At 43.8% G+C, this 25,419-nt stretch overlaps 2 protein-coding genes across 3 annotated transcripts; one reads left to right on the top strand and one right to left on the bottom strand.

The window, feature by feature from the left end:
• Positions 1-4,561: 4,561 nt before the first annotated feature.
• LOC115161787 (D-aminoacyl-tRNA deacylase 2-like) lies at positions 4,562-6,003 on the bottom strand. The gene is made up of 4 exons (XM_029712568.1): positions 5,999-6,003; positions 5,313-5,424; positions 5,105-5,177; positions 4,562-4,884 (listed from the first exon to the last, which is right to left on the bottom strand). Exons 1-4 carry the CDS (start codon positions 6,001-6,003, stop codon positions 4,562-4,564), a joined length of 513 nt encoding a protein of 170 aa, XP_029568428.1.
• Positions 6,004-6,274: 271 nt separating this feature from the next.
• On the top strand, positions 6,275-10,135 carry LOC115162713 (iron-sulfur protein NUBPL-like). 2 transcript variants are annotated; one of them, XM_029714180.1, is made up of 7 exons: positions 6,275-6,663; positions 7,242-7,268; positions 7,379-7,472; positions 7,601-7,780; positions 9,552-9,668; positions 9,780-9,863; positions 10,023-10,135. In XM_029714180.1, exons 1-7 carry the CDS (start codon positions 6,434-6,436, stop codon positions 10,083-10,085), a joined length of 795 nt encoding a protein of 264 aa, XP_029570040.1. In that variant the 5' UTR covers positions 6,275-6,433; the 3' UTR covers positions 10,086-10,135. The 2 variants fall into 2 exon arrangements, with proteins under 2 accessions (XP_029570040.1, XP_029570042.1); XM_029714182.1 differs by lacking the exons at positions 6,275-6,663; positions 7,242-7,268 and having other exon boundaries at positions 7,376-7,472.
• The last annotated feature ends 15,284 nt before the right edge of the window (positions 10,136-25,419 follow it).

The raw sequence follows: 25,419 nt of genomic DNA, 5'->3' as shown, positions 1-25,419 counted from the left end.
CTTGACCTACACTAGTGATCTGAATAGCCATCCATTGTGAAGAGAGGACTTTGAGAAACGAGCCACTGACGCAAAACAACTCCTTGGCACTACCCCTGGTAGAGGGCTGTCAGGAAGGAAGGAAGGAAGGAAGGAAGGAAGGAAGGAAGGAAGGAAGGGAGGGAGGGAGGGAGGAACAACTCCCAAGTGGCGCAGCGGTCAAAGGCACTGCATCTCAGTACAAGAGGCATCAATGGTTCGAATCCAGGCTGTATCACATCCGGCCGTGATTGGGAGTTCCATAGTGCGGCGCACAATTGGCCCAGCGTCGTCCGGGTTTGGCCCGGATACACTTGAGCCTCCTCTTTCTCTTCCTCCTCCTCCTCCGTTCGCCTATTATCGAATTGACACTCTCCTACATATTAGTGATGGGGAGAAAAATGTATAGCTACATATTGCAATGTTATTTTGGACGATATTATATCGATACTTTGACTCCAAGTATCAATTATTTTTGCTAGGTAGCTTTAGCTAGCGATAGTCAGCTGTACCTGCACCAAAACTCAGCACCAGGGTGATGATGGCCTCCACATGGCCATGGTACAGAGGACCATCCAGGTCCATCACCCTTGGACAGCGAGTGCAGCGCCCACCTCTTATACAGACAAAGAGGAAACAGTTGCTAAGTTCCCAACAGAGACATTTATTTCCCTATAGACCTTTTCAACGTCTTTTTGAGATGCTGAGGAAGTGGCGTACAGGGTCTGTCCATAACAGCTGTTGAGTGGGTGACGATAGAAACAAACTCTGTACCTGGACCTATCGCTACATAGAGGTACAGTGCACCCAGCACCAGGGCATGACCCGTACGCCTCACAGCATCCCGGGCTGTCTTCAACCTGGTGGGGGGTGAGATAGGATCAATCTGAGGTCCAACACACTGTGAAACTGATAAACTGTTGTCCAACCAACACACAAATGTCACAACATTAGCTTAGCACGCACGCTAATATGGCATCCTAAATGAAGACAGTGCAAGACATTGTACAATATCACAGCCAAAGGCAGATCAGTCCAGTATGTGTGTGGTAAGGGGTTGGGGGTTGTCCACTCACTTGTCGAAGCTGAGCATGGTCATGGAGACGGTGAATGCAGGGTCGTTGACCACCTGTACCAGGCGAGACAGGCCCTCAGCAGCCATGCAGCGCAGCAGGGGGTTAGAGCTCTCCAGAGCACATATCAACAGGCCCAGGGCTGGCCTCTGAACCTCTTCTTGACCCAGACCTACACGGCCGGAACCTAGGGGCTGAATACACACACAGAGAGATGAGGAGGGTTCATTCCTACAGCATGGGATATCCACAGTAACATCTCCTAGTTTATCCCAAAGGAAGCTGCACAACGACACATTTGAAATTGTACTTGTTGCATCACTTTGAGGAAATTTGCATTGTCAGTGTGAAGAAATGTTCATTATCATTCTGCCTTTAGACAATGTATTTAGAGTAAAAAAAACATAATATTGTATAGGTTGGTAATGCAAAAGGCAAGGCTATCAGGCCTACGAAGATGTCAGAATTCAGGCTCTGAGTGTTAACCTTCAGGACAGTGGAGAGAGTGGCGGTCACGTGAGTCTGAACAGTCTGCTGTCGGAAACCATTCAACTGCTTCAGAGACTCAGTAAACTGTTCCAGAATCTGGGTCCTGTCCAGGATACAGGTGATTAATCATTTAGAACCTGAGGTAGAGCCAAAATGATTGTAACAGCAGTCACACAGTCACTCAAATTTAGTTTAAAAAGTTTAATAAAAAAGTATCAAACCTATCGCTGTGATAAAGAGAGCTAAAAAGGGACATAGAACTATAAGAAACAAAAGTGAGGGCTGAATTTCACTTTCAAAGGAAAACCACCAACCCACAAACACTATTTAGTTCCTCATTGAGTGAAAAGAAACAGCAGAAAAACTCTGCTCTGATCACATAGCAGAGGACAGATACCACAGACAAAGACACACACACCTACGTAACAGACCGTGGATGGACAGAAGCTGTGATCAAATGTGGCAAAATGTGTCTCTTTTTACCTAGACCCGTAACCACAAAGCGTCTCAGAGCAGAAAATTGGTCGGAAGTGCTGAGAATAGAGACATGATTCCTATGTTGTTAATGTAAAGAATATGTGTTGGTCCGTGGTGTGTAATGAGGAGCAACCAGATGCTGCACTTCACACATTTATGAAATTGCTTATCCCATTTACTAATGTTACCAACCCTTAGTAAACTTTTGGAAAAAATTGTGTTTGACCAGACAATGCTATTTTACTGTAAACAAATTTACAACAGAATTTCAGCAGGCTTATAGGGAAGGACATTCAACAAGCATGGCACTTAAACAAATGACTGATGATTGGCTGAGAGAAATTTATGATAAAAAGCTGTTTTGTTACACTTCAGTGCAGGTTTTGACATTATGGATCATAGTCTGCTGATGGAAAAACATATCAAATCAGATTTTATTGGTCACATGCACATGGTTAGCAGATGTTAATGCGAGTGTAGCGAAATTCAGTAATATCTAACAAGTAATCTAACAAATTCACAACGACTACACAACGACTATGAATAAGAATATGTACATATAAATATATGAATGAGCGATGACCGTACGGCATAGACAAGATGCAGTAGATGGTGTAGAATACAGTATATACATATGAGATTAATAATGTAGGATATGTAAACATTATTCAAGTGGCGTTATATAAAGTAACTAGTGATACCTTTATTAAATCAATTTCTTAAAGTGGCCAGAGATTAGAGACTGTATGTTGGCAGCAGCTGTTTAACAGTCTGATGGCCTTGAGATAGAAGCTGTTTTTCAGTCTCTCATTCCCAGCTTTAATGAAACTGTACTGACCTCGCCTTCTGGATGGTAGCGGGGTGAACAGGCAGTGGGTCAGGTGGTTGTTGTCCTTGATGATCTTTTTGGCCTTCCTGTGACATCGGGTGGTGTAGGTGTCCTGGAGGGCAGGTAGTTTGCCACCGGTGATGCGTTGTGCAGACCGCACCACCCTCTGGGGAGCCTTGCGGTTGACGGCGGTGCAGTTTCCGTACCAGGCAGTGACACAGCCCGACAGGATGAATCGCCTTGCGATTTCTGGTTCCAACCACCGTGTCTTTGTCCACTCTAAAATGTGAAGTTGTCACACAACACAATGCTACAGATGTCTCAAGTGAAAGGAGTGTGCAATTGGCATGCGGACTGCTGCAATGTCCACCAGAGCTGTTGCCAGAGAATCGAATGTACATTTTTCTACCATAAGCCGCCTCCAACGTCATTTTAGAATATTAGGCAGTACGCACAACCAGTCTCATAACCGCAGATCACGTGTAACTACGCCAGCACAGGACCTCCACATCCGGCTTCTTCACCTACGTGATGGTCTGAGACGAGCCAGCTGATTAAACTTTGGGTTTCCACAACTGAAGAATTTCTGCACAAACTGTCAGAAACCGACACAGGGAAGCTCATCTGCATGCTCGTCGTCCTTATCAGGGTATTGTCCTGACTGCAGTTCGGCGGCGTAACCGACTTCAGTGGGCAAATGCTCACCTTCGATGGCCACTGGCACGTTAAAGAAGTGTGCTGTAAATGGATGAATCCTGATTTCAACTGTACCGGGCAGATGGCAGACAGCATGTATGGCGCAGTGTGGGAGAGCGGTTTTCAGATGTCAACGTTGTGAACAGAGTGCCCCCATGGTGGCGGTGGGGTTATGGTATGGGCAAGCATAAGCTATGGACAACAAACACAATTGCACAGAGACACCGTGACAAGATCCTGAGGCCCATAGTCGTGCCATTCATCCGCCACCATCACTTCATGTTTCAGCATGATAATGCACAACCCCTTGTCGCAAGGATCTGTACACAATTCCTGGAAGATGAAAACATCCCAGTTCTTCCATGGCTTGCATACTCACCAGACATGTCACCATCGATTGAGCATGTTTGGGATGCTCTGGATCGAAGTGTACGACAGCGTGTTCCAGTTCCCGCCAATATCCAGCAACAGCCATTGAAGAAGAGTGGGACAACATTCCACAGGCCACAATCAACAGCCTGATCAACTCTATGTGAAGGGGATGTGTCACACTGCATGAGGCATGAGGTGGTCACACTGACTGGTTTTCTGATCCACGCCCCTTCCCTTTTTTTAAGGTATATGTGACCAACAGATGCATATATGTACTTATATGAACTGTAACTGTTGCATATATATTTTTGTGTTGCTGGTGCAGTGCTTATAAATCCCCACTAGATGTCACAAGTTGCCATTCATAAACCAATTCACAAATTGCAACACGGATGACAAAACAAATATTTCAGTTGAGTTCAGACTTTCTTTTGACTTCATTATCATATTACATTTGTATAATTTAACATAAGAACATGATACAAACACACGCCTTATAATAAAAACTATTGGCAGCTTTTATCAGATCTACGCATACAGTACCACCATTTCAGGGACAAGAGTGCAATTGGTCATTCACTGTGAAATGTAATAAGTATTGGTAGTTTCAAAACTCCATCAGGTGTGTGTATGGTCCGTTGGTATCCAGCTTCAGCACTTGTCTGTTCCCATAAGTTCCATGTTTGATGATGGTTGCAGTCTCACTACTCTTACTGGATAAAGCCAGTTCCTTCTCAAAGAAGGAGACAAAGTTAGAATACAGCTGCAGGCCCTCTTCTTTCCCAATGTTATGGTGGTACTGCATAACCTTCCCTTTGGCCTTGCCTCCCAGTGTAGCCTGAGGAACGATGAGAACGCTCCCAGGCAGGTCCAGCACTGACACATACTTCCCAGAGTCAGCCTCACACAGTTTCAAGTTAAGCAGAGTGTAGTATAGTATAGCAGTGTGATTAATAAATAAAGCAATGCTGCTTTACGATTCATGGCCAGGTCGCAATTGTAAATGAGAACTTGTTCTCAACTTGCCTACCTGGTTAAATAAATAAAGGTGAAAGGTGAAAAATTGAAGAACAGTTTACTGTTCACAGTCTTGCAAAGCCCAGGTAGGTGCATTATTGCAGTATTGTCCAAAACTGGAAAAGCTGAACAGCTACCCATTTTGGGGATAATGTCCTCTGTAGCGCATTTGAAAAGCAGATATATACCATCATCCCTCTGTCAATCTGAAAACATGAAATCTTATGAAAACCCCAAATTATTATCTTAGGCTAGGTGCAATTCCTATTATTAGCATGCACTCTCACTAGTATAGACCATATTTGCATTTGAAAAAGGAGTAGAACATAATTCAATAGTACCTCCACCCATTCAGGCTCAGATTGATCATCTGCACGTTTGACTTGAAGCATTGCATAGAGACACTGCTGAAGAACAGATCTTGCTTGTGGAGAACCTGCCTTTTCAGTCACTCTAAAACAATGTCAAACGATGTCTGCCTGTTTCAGAAGATAAAGCACAAAAGGAATCATTACATAAAAAAGGGACAGTCAGGCAAAACCACAGAGAAGAAACATAAACGTGGAAAACTTTTATGGTTCCAAGATGGCGTAGCAGTGCAGACGTTGTTTGTCATTCTCCCGTGTATATTTAGTATTTTTTGTCTCTTTTGTATATAATTTTACATTATTTTCAATCTCTTTTTCCATTTTTAAATGAAATATACCTTCCGGCAATAGCCAGAACCTCCATCAGCAGCTAGCCATCAGAAGCTAACCAGCTAATTAGCTACTAGCTATTTAGTCATTGTTAGCCACTGCTAGCGGCCTTTACCTTTTGAGCTCTATTGCTCAAATTGTTTAAAACTAACGTTAGCTGGCTAGCTTGCTACATGCTACCAAGTTCACTCTGGTTTACTGTTTACAAAGCTAGCTTATCAGTAATCATAGCAAGCCATTGAGGCCAATAATGTTGCATGTTTTTTTTAACTTATCTGTGTAACTACTTGCTATCACCTCTTCACTATAAGAGTTGCATTACAAGTTACATCATGTAAATCTCAGTTGCTCATTCCATGATGGTGTCTCTGTATTTACCAGACCTCAGGTCCTGAGAGGGCGTTGCAGGAGAGACAGAAGCAGCACATGGCACACGGCTTGCCCAAACAAAAGCCCATTGCTGGAGTGAAACAAGTTATTGTGTGGCCTCAGGGAAGGGGGGTGTTGGGAAATCAACCACTTAAGGTTAAGCAGGCTCTTATTGGGCTCTCTGTGCTGCTCATTCATGAAACATTTACACAAATGTGTAGGCTACAATTTGCAAACATTTCAACAGACAGTAGTTTGGCCTTATCTTTTTGTACTGCATGTACTATATATTTATATATAGTGTAATCATTTGCTTACCTACTACTTTTGCATTTCCTCCCCTCAACAGGGAATTTGGCCGTTGGATTCACAGCTAATGATCCAGTAAGGAATGCATGCATCATTATTCATTTGCACATTTTGTTATAACTGTTGCATACCAATTTCTGCCCAACTGGTTATGCAGAACCATGACAATCTCTCTCTCCATTTTACTACTGCTGTATCTTTTCTGCACTCAGAGTAAAACAGTGGGCATCTTAGATGCTGATGTTTACGGTCCCTTAGTTCCTAAGCTGATGAACCGGAAGGGGAACCCAGAACTAACTGACAGTAGTAGACTTCTGCATGTAGTCTAGCTTGAGGAATAACAGTGATCACATTGAAAAGAGTACCAACAAAGTTGATGAGAGCCATACAGAGGACAGTGTGGTGTTTACTGTAATGGCTGTCTTCGGGTAGAGAGGACCAAGGCGCAGCGGGTTGCGTGCTCATCATTATATTTATTAAACTGTGAACACGGAAAAACAATAAACAAAGAAACGACAGGAAACAGTTTCACAGGCTATACACATAACAGCAGTGCTAAACACAACTACCCACAATTAACAAACAAAACACATCCCTATATATAGGACTCTCAATCAAAGGCAACTACAAACACCTGCCTTCAATTGAGAGTCCAACACCCAATAGCTAACATAGAAAATACTAAACTAGAAAGAACATAGAAATACAAAAACATAGAACATAACCCAAAACCCAGAAATAATAAATCAAACACCCTTCTAAACAAACCACCACACCGAACCACATAAAACAAATACCCTCTGCCACGTCCTGACCAAACTACAATCACAAATAACCCCTATACTGGTCAGGACGTGACATTTACTTTATTTGTGCTTTCAGACAATCTCTGAGACCACTTGTGAATTTTGGGATTCCTTGGTGAGTATATTTATCTATAATTGCAAGTGACAGGGGAAGGAAGTGAGCAACCAAATCATTAATTGAATCGTTGACTGCACTCTGCATGGCTCTCATCCTTCTGTCCTCAGTATGTCCATGGGGTTTCTGGTAGAGGATGTAGCACCACCCATTGTCTGGAGGGGCCTGATGGTGATGTCAGCTATAGAGAAGCTACTTAGACAGGTTGGGGAGACTGATCATTCATGTACAGTAACCTTACCCTTTGTTAGGTTTCATTCTAGAGATACTGTATCAGAGTAATAGCTACTAGATATTTTAGGTTGCTGTGCCATTTTTTTATTCTTATGCAGGTAGATTGGGGACTGCTGGACTACCTGGTTATTGACATGCCACCTGGAACTGGAGATGATCAGTTATCAATCACTCAGAACGTCCCAATAGCAGGAGCAGTGATTGTGTCCACTCCTCAGGATATTGCCTTGCTGGATGCACGCAGAGGAGCAGAAATGTTCAGAAAAGTCAATGTACCAGTAAGAGTATTGGATGCTAAATGCCACTTTATATCAACTCAACATAATTATGAAAAAGGTCTTACTTAAATTATTTTCAAATGACCTTGGTAAGGACAAAATACACATTTGTGAGATTGAGCTACATTTGAAGTCGGAAGTTTATATACACTTAGTTTGGAGTCATTAAAACTCGTTTTTCAACCACTCCACAAATTTCTTGTTAACAAACTATAGTTTTAGCAAGTCGGTTAGGATATCTACTTCGTGCATGACACAAGTCATTTTTCCAACAATTGTTTACAGACAGATTATTTCACTTAATCACAATTCTAGTGGGTCAGAAGTTTACATACACTAAGATGACTGTGCCTTTAAACAGCTTGGAAAATTCCAGAAAATGATGTCATGGCTTTAGAAGCTTCGGATAGGCTAATTGACATCATTTGAGTCAATTGGAGGTGTACCTGTGGATGTATTTCAAGGCCTACCTTCAAACTCAGTGCCTCTTTGCTTGACATCATGGGAAAATCAAAAGAAATCAGCCAAGACCTCAAAAATTATAGACCTGCACAAGTCTGGTTCATCCTTGGGAGCAATTTCCAAATGCCTGAAGGTACCACGTTCATCTGTACAAACAATAGTACGTAAGTATAAACACCATGGGACCACACAGCTGTCATACCGCTCAGGAAGGAGACTCGTTCTGTCTCCTAGAGATGAACGTACTTTGGTGTGAAAAGTGCAAATCAATCCCAGATAACAGCAAAGGACCTTGTGAAGATGCTGGAGGAAACAGGTACAAAAATGTCTATATCCACAGTAAAACGAGTCTTATATCGACATAACCTGAAAGGCCGCTCAGCAAGGAAGAAGCCACTGCTCCAAAACCGGCATAAAAAATCCAGACTACGGTTTGCAACTGCACATGGGGACAAAGATCGTACTTTTTGGAGAACTGTCCTCCGGTCTGATGAAACAAAAATAGAACTGCTTGTCCATAATGACCATTGTTATGTTGGAGGAAAAAGGGGGAGGCTTGCAAGCCGAAGAACACCATCCCAACCGTGAAGAACGGGGGTGGCAGCATCATGTTGTGGGGGTGCTTTGCTGCAGGAGGGACTGGTGCACTTCACAAAATAGATGGCACCATGCGAAAGGAAAATGATGTGGCTATATTTAAGCAACATCTCAAGACATCAGTCAGGAAGTTAAAGCTTGGTTGCAAATGGGTCTTCCAAATGGATAATGAAACCCAAGCATACTTCCAAAGTTGTGGCAAAATGGCTTAAGGACATCAAAGTCAAGGTATTGGAGTGGCCATCAAAAAGCCCTGACCTCAATCCAATAGAAAATTTGTGGGCAGAACTGAAAAATCGTGTGCGAGCAAGGAGGCCTACAAACCTGACTCTGTTACACCAGCTCTGTCAGGAGGAATGGGCCAAAATTCACCCAACTTATTGTGGGAAGCTTGTGGAAGGCTACCTGAAACGTTTGACCCAAGTTAAACAATTTAAAGGCAATGCTATCAAATACTAATTAATTGAGTGTATGTAAACTTCTGACCCACTGGGAATGTGATGAAAGAAATAAGATGAAATAAATAATTCTCTCTAATATTATTCTGACATTTCACATTCTTAAAATAAAGTGGTGATCCTAACTGACCAAAGACAGGGAATTTTTACTCGGATTAAATGTCAGGAATTGTGAAAAACTGAGTTTAAATGTATTTGGCTAAGGTGTATGTAAACTTCCAACTTCAACTGTATGTATATGTCACATCTCAAAGGTCCTGGGTATAGTCCAGAATATGAGTGTGTTTCAGTGCCCCAAGTGTAACCACCAGACCCACATCTTTGAGTCAGACGGAGCAAGGTCACTTGTTGATACTCTGGGAGTACAATTATTGGATAAGACCCATTTCAACCATATGTCATTACAGAGTTAATCATTTCTTTCAATCTCATGTGTAATAGAAGGATAATAGAGTGTAGACTGTCTCTTCTCCCTCCTCTGTCTAGGAGACATTCCTCTACACCTGAACATCAGAGAGATGTCAGACAGTGGCCAGCCTTTGGTGTCTTCGCCTGTTAGCCCTGAGGTAACAATAGATAGTAAAGACAAACATTGGCAATGTTGGGAGACAAACTGTGTATTCGTCACCGTAACATTGTGTACGTTTTAAACTTTTGAGAGTTTGCCATGTTAGTTTTCTACCTGGGTTTGTTTAATATATCTCTGCCAATGCCTATTGTGTTAGGCTGAGGCCTACAGAAAAGTGGCGACTGCCGTGGTCCAGCATCTAGAAGAACTCTCTAATTGAGTGACTGTCATCTACTGTGTAGGACAACTGGACATCTAGTCTTCTACTGTGTCGGACAACTGGACAACTAGTAATCTACAGAAAATAGACCAGAACACTGCACTTCTCCTTATCCCCCACTGTTGCCGCAGAGTCTGCAGAAATCCATGGTATCTGATCCGGTTACATGTATATATTACATACTTACTCTATTGAATGATGTACAGTATATTGGGCTTTCATTGTTGTGACAGTGATAACATTATGTTCAGTTTCAATCTGTCTCTTCAAACCGGTGAATATTCAATATATAGATTGTGTTCAGTCTGATGTTCAAATACAAGTTTAATTTAAGCCTTGAGACCACAATGTACAGTCCACAGTAAACTCATTAATTGTTATTTTTGTCCTAAAGCATAAGGTGAAAATAAAGGAATGCTTTGGTTGTATGTTGTTTTTTACTTGATGCCTGGTGAGTTGTGCTTTTATTTTTTAAATAATATTTACACAATCTTCCATCTTCATGAAATGCAACATGTTACTAAGTCAGAGATTAAAATAAACAACCTATGGCCCACTTGACTTGGAAGCCTAATAAGAGTTGCAGTTACTCTCTATAAACACCTGGTGGCACTGCATATCCAATCAAACATCCCACTTCCCCAACCACCAGTCATATCAGCCTGGTCTCATAGACTAGATGTAACATATTGAATGTAAATCTGGGACACTCAAATTAGTATGATATGTTACGTTTGGTATGCTTACATGAGACAGAAGGTTACTTAAGGAAATAACTAAAGTAGGGTGGCTGGTCAGGCGTATAACGTGAACATTTAGCAAACCTAAAGATTGCATGTTCGAATCTCATCATGGACGACTTCAGCATTTTAGCTAATTAGCAACTTTGCAACTACTTACTACTGTATAGCTACTTTGCAAGTAATTAGCATGTTAGCTACCCCTAGCCTAGCTAACCTTAGTCATTTATATAACATTAGCGACAACAAATAGAAATTCATAACATTTCTCGTTTTTCAAATGTGAAACATTTTGTACAAATTGGTTTTCGGAACAACATATTGTAGTAATTGCAATTCGTAACATATACGAATTTACAATTTTTTACATATACGAAATGGATTATGGACATCCACAAATGAATACATACCATACAAATCGTAACATATCAAACTAATTGGACTTTCTCTGATTTACATTTACTATGTTATGTCTACCCATGAGTCCAGGTTGGTGAAATGTATTTCCTCAGCCTGAGTGGGATGAGCACTCTGTGACATGCATCAACAGGACTACTTCCCGCATATTTCTGTCACTCCCTAGACTCATCTAACTACAGCAGCTGTTTCACTTTCAACCAACCCAACTGCCATGAAAGCCAAGCCAGACAGCTCAGTGTCTTATCAGGTCAATGAGCATTGAACATTTACTGCTGTTCCTGTGTAGCTGTGGTTATTCATTTGCATGCTGTTCTATATTTTAGGAACAGAATATGACTGCGTTTATATAGGCAGCCCAATTCTGATATTTGTTTCACTAATTGGTCTTTTGACCAATCAGATCAACTCTGAAAAAGCTCTGATGTGATTGGTATACTTAAGTATCAAAAGTTAAAGTATTAATAATTTCAAATGTCTTATACAGTATTAAGTAGTACTTTAAAGTATTTTTTGCTAAGTACTTTACACCACTGCTGAGGCCTGTCCTGTGTCTGGAGACACTGGCTGGGGTTGAGACTGGTTGTTGATAGGACGCACTTCTGCTTAGATGGTCCCCATTAAAGAGGAAGGCCCACTAGTGCAGCCATCTATTTGTGGTTCTGTTTAAAGAACTGAACAGTATTGTGGTCAATTTATTTCCATTCAAGTCCTGTTTTCAGTTCTGTACACTTATTTCACCTCAACTTGACCTTCATTTTTAGGGACATGGATCAACATGATATTGTCTTTAATCCCATACATACAATGCATTCAGAAAGTATTCAGATCCCTTGACTTTTTCAACATTTTGTTATGTTACACCCTTATTCTAAAATGTATTAAACAAATTAAAAAATGTGCCTAATTAAATAAAGGTTAAATAAAATAAAAGATTGGTGGAGTGCTGCAGAGATTGTTGTCCTTTTGAAAGGTTCTCCCATCTCCACAGAGGAACTCTGGAGCTGTTTCAGAGTGACCATCGGGTTCTTGGCTCTGACATGCACTGTCAACTGTGGAACCTTATAAAGACAGGTGTGTGCTTTTCCAAATCATGTCCAATCAATTGAATTTACCACAGGTGGACTCCAATCAAGTTGTAGAAACATCTCAAGGATGATCAATATAAATAGGATGCACCCGAGCTCAATTTCGAGTCTCATAGCAAAGGGTGTGAATACTTATGTGAATGTGATATTTCAGTTATTATTTTTTATACATTTGCAAACATTTCTACAAACCTGTTTTTGCTTTGTCATTTTAGGATATTTTGTGTAGATTGATGAGTGAACATTAAAACAAAAATCTATTTTAGAATAAAATTAGCAAAATGTGGAAAAAGTCACACCAAACACACTGTCTATACTGTACAAACCAACGTCCATTGACTTTAGGTCAACTTTCGGTATAATGCTAGTTGATCCCCAAAATATCATTACAACAACCATATAATAAATAACAAAATCAGGCAGTATATAATTTGTTTGTGTCCATCAGAAAAGCACAAGTTCCTCTAAAAATAAAAATCTCCCTCCAGTAAGTCTAGATGTATTCCTGAAAGGGGAACAGTGTAAAGCGAAGACGGAGAAGTGAGACTTAGAGAAACATGAAAGGTGGCTGTAACAAATTAGGTGAAATGAAGGAGATACTGCAGGGCAGACTTGTTAGTTCAAGGCTACACAGTCACACTCCCAACACACTCACACCTGACAACACCAGCACTGAGGAGGAAAAAGCCAAAGGGTCCAAAATGATGACTCCTGTGTACAGTAATTATTGGTGTGCCATGGATCTTACAGACACCGGACAGGTTGGATGCTTTACAGATGAAAAGGATGTGTAGAGGATGGCCTCGTTTGCCAAGTTCTTCCTCCAGATTTCTTTCTCTGACAGATAGAGGGTGTGTATGTGTGTGTATTTGTGGGAGAGAGAGAGTGGGAGAAATCCATTCAGTGAGTATATGATTCAGTACTGAGTGGCTCCTTAGTGACTGGCACTCTTCCCTATGGGCAGCTGCCAGCGGCTCTTGCCCAGACATGTAGTGCTTTTCTAGGCAGAGAGACGCAAGGTATTCCCATACAAACACAACAGCATAGTTAAACATAGGTCAGCTGACTTAAATTATCTCCCTCTCTAGGTGGGGGATTTCTCTGTCTCAGTCTGCACACTATTCCCTTTTTAGTGCACTATTTTTAACCAGGGCCTATATGGCTCTGGTCAAAGGTAGTGCACTATATAGGGGGAATAGTGTGTCATTTGGGACGTATCCTCAGTGTTTACTGCAATAAACATACCATGATACATATAAAGTCACTGACCGTCAGATATCCGTACTTACGGAATGAACTACGGTACTTCCTGAAGAAAAATCTATAATGAAATCGGGAAATCATGGAGAGGGGGGGGTGTCTGGTGTCAGTGACACCTGAGCCCCAAGAAAATATATTGATTGTGAATTTATGTTCTTAAAACAGATTCTCAATTGTAATTTTATAAAGTGTAAGTAAAATAAAATGAATATGTGTGTGTCTAAAGAGTTTGAAAATGTCATGCTATGCACTCCATTAAAGTGCTAAAATATTTAAGATGTAAAAATAAGTCTTCATGCTGTATATTTATTGCTGTAAATCATCCTAAGTGAAAACATAAATTCTACTGTCACGATTGTCGTCGGTGAAAGAGGACCAAAATGCAGCAGGTACGTGTATGCTCATTTTGACTTATATTTAAATTATCAAAAGAGCACTCCAAAACAACAAACCACAAAAACGAACAAACAACTAAACAGTCTGGCAAAGCCTAGGGCTGAACACAGAACAATCACCCACAAATCACAAACACAAACACACCCTACTTTGAGACTCTCAATCAAAGGCAGATAGACAACACCTGCCTTCAACTGAGAGTCCCAACCCCAATTAACCAAACATAGACATACATTCACTAGACTCCCCATAGAAATACCTAAACATAAACCAACACCCGGAATTACTAAAACAAACACCCTTTTAACAAAACACACCACCCTGAACCACATAAAACAAATACCCTCTGTCACGCCCTGACCAAACTACAAAACAATGAACCTTATATACTGGCCAGGACGTGACAGTACCCCCCCCCTTAAAGGTGCTACCCCGGAAGCACCTTAACAAAAAAAATATATATAAAATACCCCCAAACAATACCCAAAAGAAAATTTCCCCCTTACTAAAGGGAGGGAAGGGAGGGTGGCTGCCGTCAACGACGGCACTGTGCTACACCCCCCCTCCCCAACCCACCTATTTTTTGGAGGTGGCTCCGGCTCAGGCCGTTCCAGGCTGTCTGGGCAGTCTGGCAGCTCGGGACAGTCTGGGCAGTCTGGCAGCTCGGGACAGTCTGGCAGCTCGGGACAGTCTGGGCAGTCTGGCAGCTCGGGACAGTCTGGCCACTCGGGACAGTCTGGGCAGTCTGGCCACTCGGGACAGTCTGGCCACTCGGGACAGTCTGGGCAGTCTGGCCACTCGGGACAGTCTGGGCAGTCTGGCCACTCGGGACAGTCTGGGCAGTCTGGCCACTCGGGACAGTCTGGCCACTCGGGACAGTCTGGCCACTCGGGACAGTCTGGGCAGTCTGGCCACTCGGGACAGTCTGGGCAGTCTGGCCACTCGGGACAGTCTGGCCACTCCGGCAGGTCAGGGCAGTCTGGCCACTCCGGCAGGTCAGGGCAGTCTGGCCACTCCGGCAGGTCAGGGCAGTCTGGCCACTCCGGCAGGTCAGGGCAGTCTGGCCACTCCGGCAGGTCAGGGCAGTCTGGCCACTCCGGCAGGTCAGCGCAGTCTGGCCACTCCGGCAGGTCAGCGCAGTCTGGCCACTCCGGCAGGTCAGCGCAGTCTGGCCACTCCGGCAGGTCAGCGCAGTCTGGCCACTCCGGCAGGTCAGCGCAGTCTGGCCACTCCGGCGACTGTTGACTGACGGGCAGCTCCGACGACTGTTGACTGACGGGCAGCTCCGACGACTGTTGACTGACGGGCAGCTCCGACGACTGTTGACTGACGGGCAGCTCCGACGACTGTTGACTGACGGGCAGCTCCGACGACTGTTGACTGACGGGCAGCTCCGACGACTGTTGACTGACGGGCAGCTCCGACGACTGTTGACTGACGAGGCTGGGTTTACGCACTTGCCGTTTAGTGCGGGGAGCGGGAACAGGACGAGTCGGACTGGGTGGACGCACTTCCGGGTCCGCACGAGAGACAGGAGCTGGAAACCCAGGGCTATGGAGGCGCACAGCCGGTCTAGATCTTACCTCCTGCACAACCCGCCTTGGCTGGATGGAACTAGTAGCCCTGTACGAGCGGAGTGCTCGTACAGGGCAGACTGGGCTGTGCAGGGGCCTGATGGTAGCCGTGCGTAGAGCGGGAGTTGGGTAGCCTGGTCCTCGGAGGCGTACCGGCGACCAGATGCGCTGCGCAGGCATCCTCCTACCAGGCTGGATGCCCGCTCTAGCACGGCACCTGCGAGGGGCTGGAATAACTCGCACCAGACTGTGCATGCGTATGGGTGAGATAGTGCGCTTCTCAGCAAAACATGGCGCTCCCCACCTCATACGCTCCTCCATATAACCACGGGTAGCTGGCTTCCGGCTCTTCCTTCGCCTAGCCAAACTACCCGTGTGCCCCCCCCAATTTTTTTTTTGGGGGTGCCTCTCGTGCTTCTCCCTCAGCGCGTCTCTGGCCTCGTACCACCGCCTCTCTGCCTTGGCTGCTTCTATTTCCCACTGCGGGCGGCGATACTCCCCAGCCTGATGCCAAGGTCCGGCCCCGTCCAGAACTTCCTCCCAAGTCCACTTCTCCCGCCAGTCCAACTCGTAATTCCTCCGCTCCTTCCTCTGCTGCTTGGTCCTTTGGTGGTGGGTGATTCTGTCACGATTGTCGTCGGTGAAAGAGGACCAAAATGCAGCAGGTACGTGTATGCTCATTTTGACTTTTATTTAAATTATCAAAAGAGCACTCCAAAACAACAAACCACGAAAACGAACGAACAACTAAACAGTCTGGCAAAGCCTAGGGCTGAACACAGAACAATCACCCACAAATCACAAACACACCCTACTATATGAGACTCTCAATCAAAGGCAGATAGACAACACCTGCCTTCAACTGAGAGTCCCAACCCCAATTAACCAAACATAGACATACATTCACTAGACTCCCCATAGAAATACCTAAACATAAACCAACACCTGGAATTACTAAAACAAACACCCTTTTAACAAAACACACCACCCTGAACCACATAAAACAAATACCCTCTGTCACGCCCTGACCAAACTACAAAACAATTAACCTTATATACTGGCCAGGACGTGACATCTACACAAGACATACATATTTTATTGATTAAGGTTATGTTAAGTTGTTTTATTTCATTGAGTGCTATACTTTTAGAAAAATAGTTTTACCCTATGGTTAGTTTTGAAAATCTCTGATTGAAAAGATGGTTTGTCTTTTCCGTTAAATAAACCCATGAATTCAGTTGGGTGTCATTCCAACAGTTCGCTCTGCTTCTGTCAGCAACTAAATGAACTATAACTCTCTATTGTTGTATAAGCCACATCCTGCATTCCAAAATTAGAGAAGAATGGATTTTCAGAGACCAAACAAAAAAAACAAAAAAAACATCTGCGATTTTTTTGCACTCTGTAGGCAGGGATACTTTCACTTTCTAAAATCAGTTACTAAACCTGCCGTTCAAAATACAGAGCCCTGCTATTGCTGTATTCCGTGACCTAGAAAAAAACTTGTCTTTGAACTTATTATCAGACAGATTCATATCATGAAAAAACAATCTCCAGTCCTCATCGTCCCAATTAGATAAAGCTTAGGACTGTACGTAGCCACAGGGTAGGATGGAGTTGGTGTTCATGGTGGTGGTGGATGAAGTCTCTCACACTCCAGCTCTAGGCAATCTCCCCACTCCTTATCCCCCCCATCCCCCCTATCCATGGCCCCATCTCCCTTGACCTTGGGGTCCCTGGCCTGCCTGGCAGGCCCTAGCGTTGATCCATTGCCATGCCAATGCAGCTACGGCAGGGCTCTGGGTAAACATCAGCAGCTGGTTGCAATTGTGCTGTGTCACTGGGAGGGCATGTATTGGCTCAGAACAGGAGTGAAGGGGTGGGGGAGGTAGGGTGGAGGGAGGCAGAGGGGGACTGCAGCAGCACCCCCACACACTCTAGTCATCTGTCTTCCTGTTCGGCTCTCTGCATACTGCTGAGAGCTCTAGAACTTTGCAGACTCAACACTGCTAACAGAGCTGAAAAACAACATGCAGACTCAACACACTGCTAGCAGAGCTGAAAAACGACATGCAGACTCAACACACTGATAACAGAGCTGAAAAACGACATGCAGACTCAACACACTGCTAGCAGAGCTGAAAAATGACATGCAGACTCAACACACTGCTAACAGAGATGAAAAACGACATGCAGACTCAACACACTGCTAACAGAGCTGAAAAACGACATGCAGACTCAACACACTGCTAGCAGAACTGAAAAACGACATGCAGACTCAACACACTGCTAGCAGAGCTGGAAAACTACATGCAGACTCATCACACTGCTAACAGAGATGAAAAATGACATGCAGACTCAACACACTGCTAACAGAGCTGAAAAACGACATGCAGACTCAACACACTGCTAGCAGAGATGAAAAACGACATGCAGACTCAAAACACTACTAGCAGAGATGAAAAATGACATGCAGACTCAACACACTACTAGCAGAGCTGAAAAACGACATGCAGACTCAACACACTGCTAACAGAGCTGAAAAATGACATGCAGACTCAACACACTGCTAACAGAGCTGAAAAATGACATGCAGACTCAACACACTGCTAACAGAGCTGAAAAACGACATGCAGACTCAACACACTGCTAGCAGAGATGAAAAACGACATGCAGACTCAAAACACTACTAGCAGAGATGAAAAATGACATGCAGACTCAACACACTACTAGCAGAGCTGAAAAACGACATGCAGACTCAACACACTGCTAACAGAGCTGAAAAATGACATGCAGACTCAACACACTGCTAACAGAGCTGAAAAACGACATGCAGACTCAACACACTGCTAACAGAGCTGAAAAATGACATGCAGACTCAACACACTGCTAGCAGAGATGAAAAACAACATGCAGACTACCTGGGATAGGATTAAGTAATCCTTCTAACCCTAACCCCCCCCCCCCACCCTCCCCCTCCAAAAAAGATAGAGATGTACTATTGTAAAGTGGTTGTTCCACTGGATATCATAAGGTAAATGCACCAATTTGTAAGTCGCTCTGGATAAGAGAGTCTGCTAAATGACGTAAATGTAAAATGTAAATGTAAAAACGACATGCAGACTCAACACACTGCTAGCAGAGCTGAAAAACGACATGTAGAATCAACACACTGCTAACAGAGCTGAAAAACGACATGCAGACTCAACACACTGCTAGCAGAGCTGAAAAATGACATGTAAAATCAACACACTGCTAACAAAGCTGAAAAACGACATGCAGACTCAACACACTAAAAGCAGAGCTGGAAAACTACATGCAGACTCATCACACTGCTAACAGAGATGAAAAACGACATGCAGACTCAACACACTGCTAACAGAGCTGAAAAACGACATGCAGACTCAACACACTGCTAGCAGAGCTGAAAAACGACATGCAGACTCAACACACTGCTAGCAGAGCTGAAAAACGACATGCAGACTCAACACACTGCTAACAGAGCTGAAAAACGACATGCAGATTCAACACACTGCTGGCAGAGCTGAAAAACGACATGCAGAATCAACACACTGCTAACAGAGCTGAAAAACGACATGCAGACTCAACACACTGCTAACAGAGCTGAAAAACGACATGCAGACTCAACACACTGCTAGCAGAGCTGAAAAACGACATGCAGAATCAACACGCTGCTAACAGAGCTGAAAAACGACATGCAGACTCAACACATCGCTAACAGAGCTGAAAAACAACCTGCAGACTCAACACACTGCTAACAGAGCTGAAAAACGACATGCAGACTCAACACACTAAAAGCAGAGCTGGAAAACTACATGCAGACTCATCACACTACTAACAGAGCTGAAAAACGACATGCACACTCAACACACTGCTAACAGGGATGAAAAACGACATGCAGACTCAACACACTGCTAGCAGAGCTGAAAAACGACATGCAGACTCAACACACTGCTAACAGAGCTGAAAAACAACATGCAGACTCAACACACTGCTAACAGAGCTGACAAATGACATGCAGACTCAACACACTGCTAACAGAGCTGAAAAACGACATGCAGAATCAACACGCTGCTAACAGAGCTGAAAAACGACATGCAGACTCAACACACTGCTAACAGAGCTGAAAAACGACATGCAGACAACACACTGCTAGCAGAGCTGAAAAACGACATGCAGAATCAACACGCTGCTAACAGAGCTGAAAAACAACATGCAGACTCAACACACTGCTAACAGAGCTGAAAAACGACATGCAGACTCAACACACTGCTAGCAGAGCTGAAAAACGACATGCAGAATCAACACGCTGCTAACAGAGCTGAAAAACGACATGCAGACTCAACACATTGCTAACAGAGCTGAAAGACAACCTGCAGACTCAACACACTGCTAGCAGAGCTGAAAAACAACATGCAGACTCAACACACTGCTAACAGAGCTGAAAAATGACATGCAGACTCAACACACTGCTAGCAGAGCTGAATAACGACATGCAGACTCAACACACTGCTAGCAGAGCTGAAAAATGACATGCAGACTCAACACACTGCTAACAGAGATGAAAAACGACATGCAGACTCAACACACTGCTAGCAGTGCTGAAAGACAACATGCAGACTCAACACACTGCTAGCAGAGCTGAAAAACTCATTGCTTTCAGAGCCTAGGATCGCTGTTCAGTGCACAACAGGGGAAACGATCCATGGAAATTGGATGATATCCTAGGCCTAGGACGCAGCAGTGTCAGATACACATTGGAAATACAAATACTGCTTTCTTTGGTATCAGGATACACATTCTTTACTCTCCTTTGAGTCAGATTTGATTCAGTTGTTTCAATTTGGAGTTCTTTATTTCAGTGTCAAGCCTGGTTTTGAGCTTATTAGGGCTCACCTCTTCCCCTGCAGCTCCAGAGTAAACAAGGGACCAAAGAGCCCAGTGAGGCTCAGGCTAAGATGTAGAGGGACTCTCAAACACAACTGGCAGGAGACTGTAGATCTGAGGAGATAAAGAGGGAGATTTGAGGGTTGGGGAGGTGAATAATTCATGATTGTGGAGTAGGAGATTTTAGATGAAGCAGGGGTACTGTGTAGAGACGGGACCATACAGTATTGCGATACTCATTAGTATTGTGGCAAGGAAACAAAACAGAAAGTGGTTGTAACTTTTTTAGGAAAACAGCCCTAGAGAGACAGACAGAAGAAAGCTGGGGTATTGGTCTGCAGCTGGGGTTTTGATGTCTGGGCGGGCATGCCCATAGAAATGTAATTCTTAGAATGGGGACCCCCATTCCAGTCAATAGGTGGGTGCTGAGGAGGCATTCAAATTGATGTGGTCTGAGGGGCTAAGTCCATTATAGGAATGTTATGTCTATGGGCATGGCTGGGTGGTGTGTGAGACTTGGTCTGGGCGCATCAACGTCTTTACCTTGCTCTCTGTGTCTGCTGCTGAACGACGTGTGTCTGAGGCATGGGCCAGTGGTGGGGATGGATGAAATGGAGGAGCTCACTCATGTTGCCTCGCCTCAGGGTTCAATTAAAAATAAAGCTTAGGTTGCTATAGTAATAGGTAGCAACTGCACCATCAGCTCTTAAGGACATCCGCTTCTGTACCAGGACTTGATCCAAGCAAAAAAATAAATCCAATATGCCTTTATTTTTCCAAAACGTAGAGATGATTATACACTGTACATCGGTTTGAGGGGAATTTTATCTATGAGTGTTTGTTTGACAACCTTTCAAGCCTATAGAAAAAGAGATATAGCACACACTTGCCGTAAATGACATCATTGTCTTCAGATTAATAATTTATCCACATAGTCACTGTAGTTTCAATAACGATAGTAAGAAGGCAGTCAATATAGTATGAAGTGTTCTGCATTGTTTTAAGGCCTATTCTTGAGACAGATGGCTGGACCTTACAATTATTAAGACAGATATGATGGTGGTGGTTATTCTAGTGGCTCCTTGTATAAAGCCTACAGTATGTTATGTTTCAGCCAAAATACTAATGCACTATAAGTGCTGTACTGGATGTTACAAGAAATGCCCCCCATCTCTCCCAGGAAGCTATAGCCTTTTGAAACTTAAGTAGATAATAGTTATAGATCAGAAATAATGCCAAACATTGACCATTAGAAATCAGCATCACCACAACACAAAGCTACAGGGATTAATCAAGCTTTGTTTACACTGTGTGTAACGGTTGTCCAAAAGAGTAGACCAAGGTGCAGCGTGCTAAGTGTTCATCTTGATATTTATTTTTACTCAGAACACTTAAACAAAATAATAAACAATGGTAAACGACCGTCACGTCTTGCAGGCTTACCGAGCAGTACAAAAATAAGATCCCACAACTCAAGGAGGGAAAAAGGGCTGCCTAAGTATGGTTCCCAATCAGAGACAACGATAGGCAGCTGCCTCTGATTGGAAACCATACTTTGCCAAAACATAGAAATATAAACCATAGAATGCCCACCCCACACCCTGACCTAACAAAATAGAGAAATAAATCGTCTCTCTCAGGTCAGGGCGTGACACTGTGAGACGGTTTCCTCGGCTGAACACTGCTTTCTATTCACATGCTGTGGCCTTCCTGGCTAATGCACAGAAAAAAACTTTTTAGTCTTGTTTCCTTCCACCTGTTAGCTAAAAGGACATATAAATACATGGATGTGACAGGTGGCTTGGTGGCTACAAGCAGCTACCTCCCTGTTTGCCATCTACACAAGCAGTGCAGACAGGTTAAATGGAGGCGACAGACCATTTCTCTCAGGTGATCAAGGGTCCAATTGATAGTGAAGTCTCACCGACGCCTTGACCTGCAGACAGAGAGCATGAAGACACCATTGTTGTGAATTGAACACAAACACTCACTAACACAGACAGACTTGAAGCTGGTAGTAGCTTCAACCCTTAGTGCCCCCCCGCCACATAATACAAATGCAGCCTTATGCACAACTGAACATCAAAGGGTTGTTGTGTGTTGTTTTCATTGAGGCACTTGCATTTTCCTGACTAATTTGTCATCTGTTTCAAACGTATAAAAGCATATGTTTTATAATGCAGACTAAGACCTGTTACTGAAAATGACAGAACTATTTGGATGCTGTGAGTTTTCTCCTGTACAGGCTGTACTGTAGTGTCATTGATGTTTAATACACGTGCATGGTGTTGTGCTGACAGGAATATATGCAGTATAGAATAACATCCCATCCCCATCCTAAGAATAATACATTTTTTGGGGCATTTGCCAAAAAAATCTGTAAAAAGGACTAGGAAAACTAGAACACCCCCCTAGCCACGCTCTGACCTAAACACCATAGAGAACCGAGGGCTCTCTATGGTCAGGGCGTGACAGTACCGCCCCCCCAAAGGTGCGGACTCCGGCGGCAAAACCTGAAACCAAATGGATCGCCGAAGGCTCCGGACCGTTGACCGTCGCCGGAGGTTCCAGACCGTTGACCGTCGCCGGAGGCTCCGGACCGTTGACCGTCGCCGGAGGCTCCGGACACAGGACGTACCGGACTGGGGAGGTGCACTGGAGGCCTGATGCGTGGGGCCGGCACAGGTTGCACCGGACTGGTGACACGCTCTTCAGGGCGAGTGCGGGGAGCTGGCACAGGACGTACCAGACTGGGGAGGCGTACTGGAGGCCAGATGCGTGGAGCAGGCCCAGGTTGCACCAGACTGCTAACCGGATCCTCTGCTCGAATGTTGAGCAGAACACACTTGCACAACATCTCTCTCATCTCTCTCTCTGCCAACTTCTCCATCGCCTCCCTGACGGTCTCTGGCTCTTCAGGGCGAGTGCAGGGAGCAGGCATAGGACGTACCGGGCTGGAGAGGCGCACTGGAGATCTGATGTGTGGAGCCGGCACAGGTTTCACCGGACTGATGACATGCTCCTCCAAACGCCTGCGTTGCCGCGTACTCCTAGATAACTCCATTCTCCAGTATCCTTCCTCACACTGTTCCATCGACTCCCAGGCAGACTCTGGCACTGTCCTTGGGTCGACCGACCACTTCTCTATCACCTCCCTGACGGTCTCTGGCTCTTCCCTCTGCTCAGCCGCCAGCTCCATGTCCCCCCCCCAAAAAAAATCTTGGGGTTTCTGTGGCCGCGGTCCCCGGCGTCGCCGCTGTCTTCCTGCGTCATCTGCGACTCCCGCCAAGGAAGGGTCTCGTGTCCTCCCATGATCTCCTCCCAGGTCCAACTTACGTTTCCCATCGTTGCACGCTGCTTGGTCCTTGTTTGGTGAGATATTCTGTCATGGTCTTGGAAATGAGAGGACCAAGGCACAGCGTGAATTGAGTTCCACATCTTTTTAATAACAAAGTGAAACTACAAAACAACAAAACTTACAAAGAACGTGACGTCGTAGTGCCCAAAACACACTAACACAAACAATATCCCACAACCCATGTGGGAACAATGGAGAACTTAAGTATGATCCCCAATTAGAGACAACGATAATCAGCTGCCTCTAATTGGGAACCATACCAAGCTCACCAACATAGAACTAGGAAAACTAGAACACCCCCCTAGTCACGCTCTGACCTAAACACCATAGAGAACCGAGGGCTCTCTATGGTAAGGGCGTGACAACCCTGTTGCGCATGGAAAACCCAACTAGTTTTTGCTCAAAGAGGAATGAATTCTTATGGTTCCTTATGATAACACCACTCCGCATCATTGACATGAAGAGGGCCAAAAGCAGAATGAACGGTTATTTAAAGGGTATAGGACATCATACATTTATAACCCATACATATCACATTCATAAGCAGTACATGAGTGTTTCATAACAACTACAAGACAACGAAAATGTACACTTACTTATACAGTGCTTTCAGAAAATATTCATACTCCTTGACTTATTCCACATTTTGTTGTGTTACAGCCTGAATTCAAAATGGATTCAATATATATTTTTCTCTCAAACATCTACACACAATACCCTACAATGTTAAAGTTAAAATATGTTTTTAGAATCTTTTGCCAATCTATTGAAACTGAAATACAGAAATATTCCATTTACATAAGTATTCACACCCCAGAGTCAGGTTGGCAGGTAGACTCAAACTATACTGATCGTGCAGGGTAGCTGAAAGAGAAGGCAATTACCTGGTTGTTCTGAGGAGAAGGAGGGTGTAAGGACCAATAGTTGAGATTCTCAACCAACACTTACATCAGATGAGAACACACTACTGTCTGTTGCTAGGAATCATCACATCTATTTACAGGTTGTTGTTGTTCCATCACGAGCTTTGCACTTGCATGGCATGGCAACCTCACACATAGTCTGCTCTTGGAACTGATTTGAATTAAACCATTGGCTAATAAATACGTTGCCTCCTCTTTTTACTACATCACTTGTGACAACAATGACACCGATGACACTGTGTGAATGTTATATTGATTGACCTTTGACATGTAAGCTGCAAAGCACTGAGAGAGAAAAAAATAGAGAGAGAGAGAAAAAGAGAGAGAGAGAGAGAGAGAGAAAGAGAGAGAGATAGAAAGAGTGAGAGAGAGAGGCAGTGAGCCTTTTGGCTCTGAGTCTGTTAAGTTTGTAACTAACTAGTTAAATAAAGGTTCAATAAAAAATGTAAAATAAAACTAAGGCTATGATTCCAATGCCTTGTTCCTGTTCATATTGACAGATGGCAAAGTGCCAACCCAGAACACTGGGATCCTGTGTGAAACAACTCCCACTTTCTCTCCACCATTCAGCTTTGGTTGGGAGAGAATGCCCACTCTCACTATAATATTTACACTCTGTTTCAGTGTGCCATCATCACAACAACAGTGCATAGAACTATTAAAAACACGA

The sequence above is a fragment of the Salmo trutta genome, chromosome 25 (genome assembly GCF_901001165.1).
Source record: "Salmo trutta chromosome 25, fSalTru1.1, whole genome shotgun sequence".
In the NCBI taxonomy this organism is placed as follows: Eukaryota; Metazoa; Chordata; class Actinopteri; order Salmoniformes; family Salmonidae; genus Salmo; species Salmo trutta.
This window is presented reverse-complemented; position numbering and strand designations above follow the sequence as displayed.

Bases quoted from the DNA above. Each gene is read 5' to 3' on its own strand.
- LOC115162713 (XM_029714180.1), top strand. From the start codon at position 6,434: ATGCATCATTATTCATTTGCACATTTTGTTATAACTGTTGCATACCAA. The intron at 7,781-9,551 runs GTAAGAGTATTG...CACATCTCAAAG, and splicing joins TCAGAAAAGTCAATGTACCA to GTCCTGGGTATAGTCCAGAA. The intron at 9,669-9,779 runs TTGGATAAGACC...TCCCTCCTCTGT, and splicing joins ATACTCTGGGAGTACAATTA to CTAGGAGACATTCCTCTACA.
- LOC115161787 (XM_029712568.1), bottom strand. The intron at 5,178-5,312 runs GTACTATTGAAT...TCATGTTTTCAG, and splicing joins CTGAGCCTGAATGGGTGGAG to ATTGACAGAGGGATGATGGT. The intron at 4,885-5,104 runs CTGTTCAGCTTT...CTATACTATACT, and splicing joins ATTATCCCCAAAATGGGTAG to ACACTCTGCTTAACTTGAAA.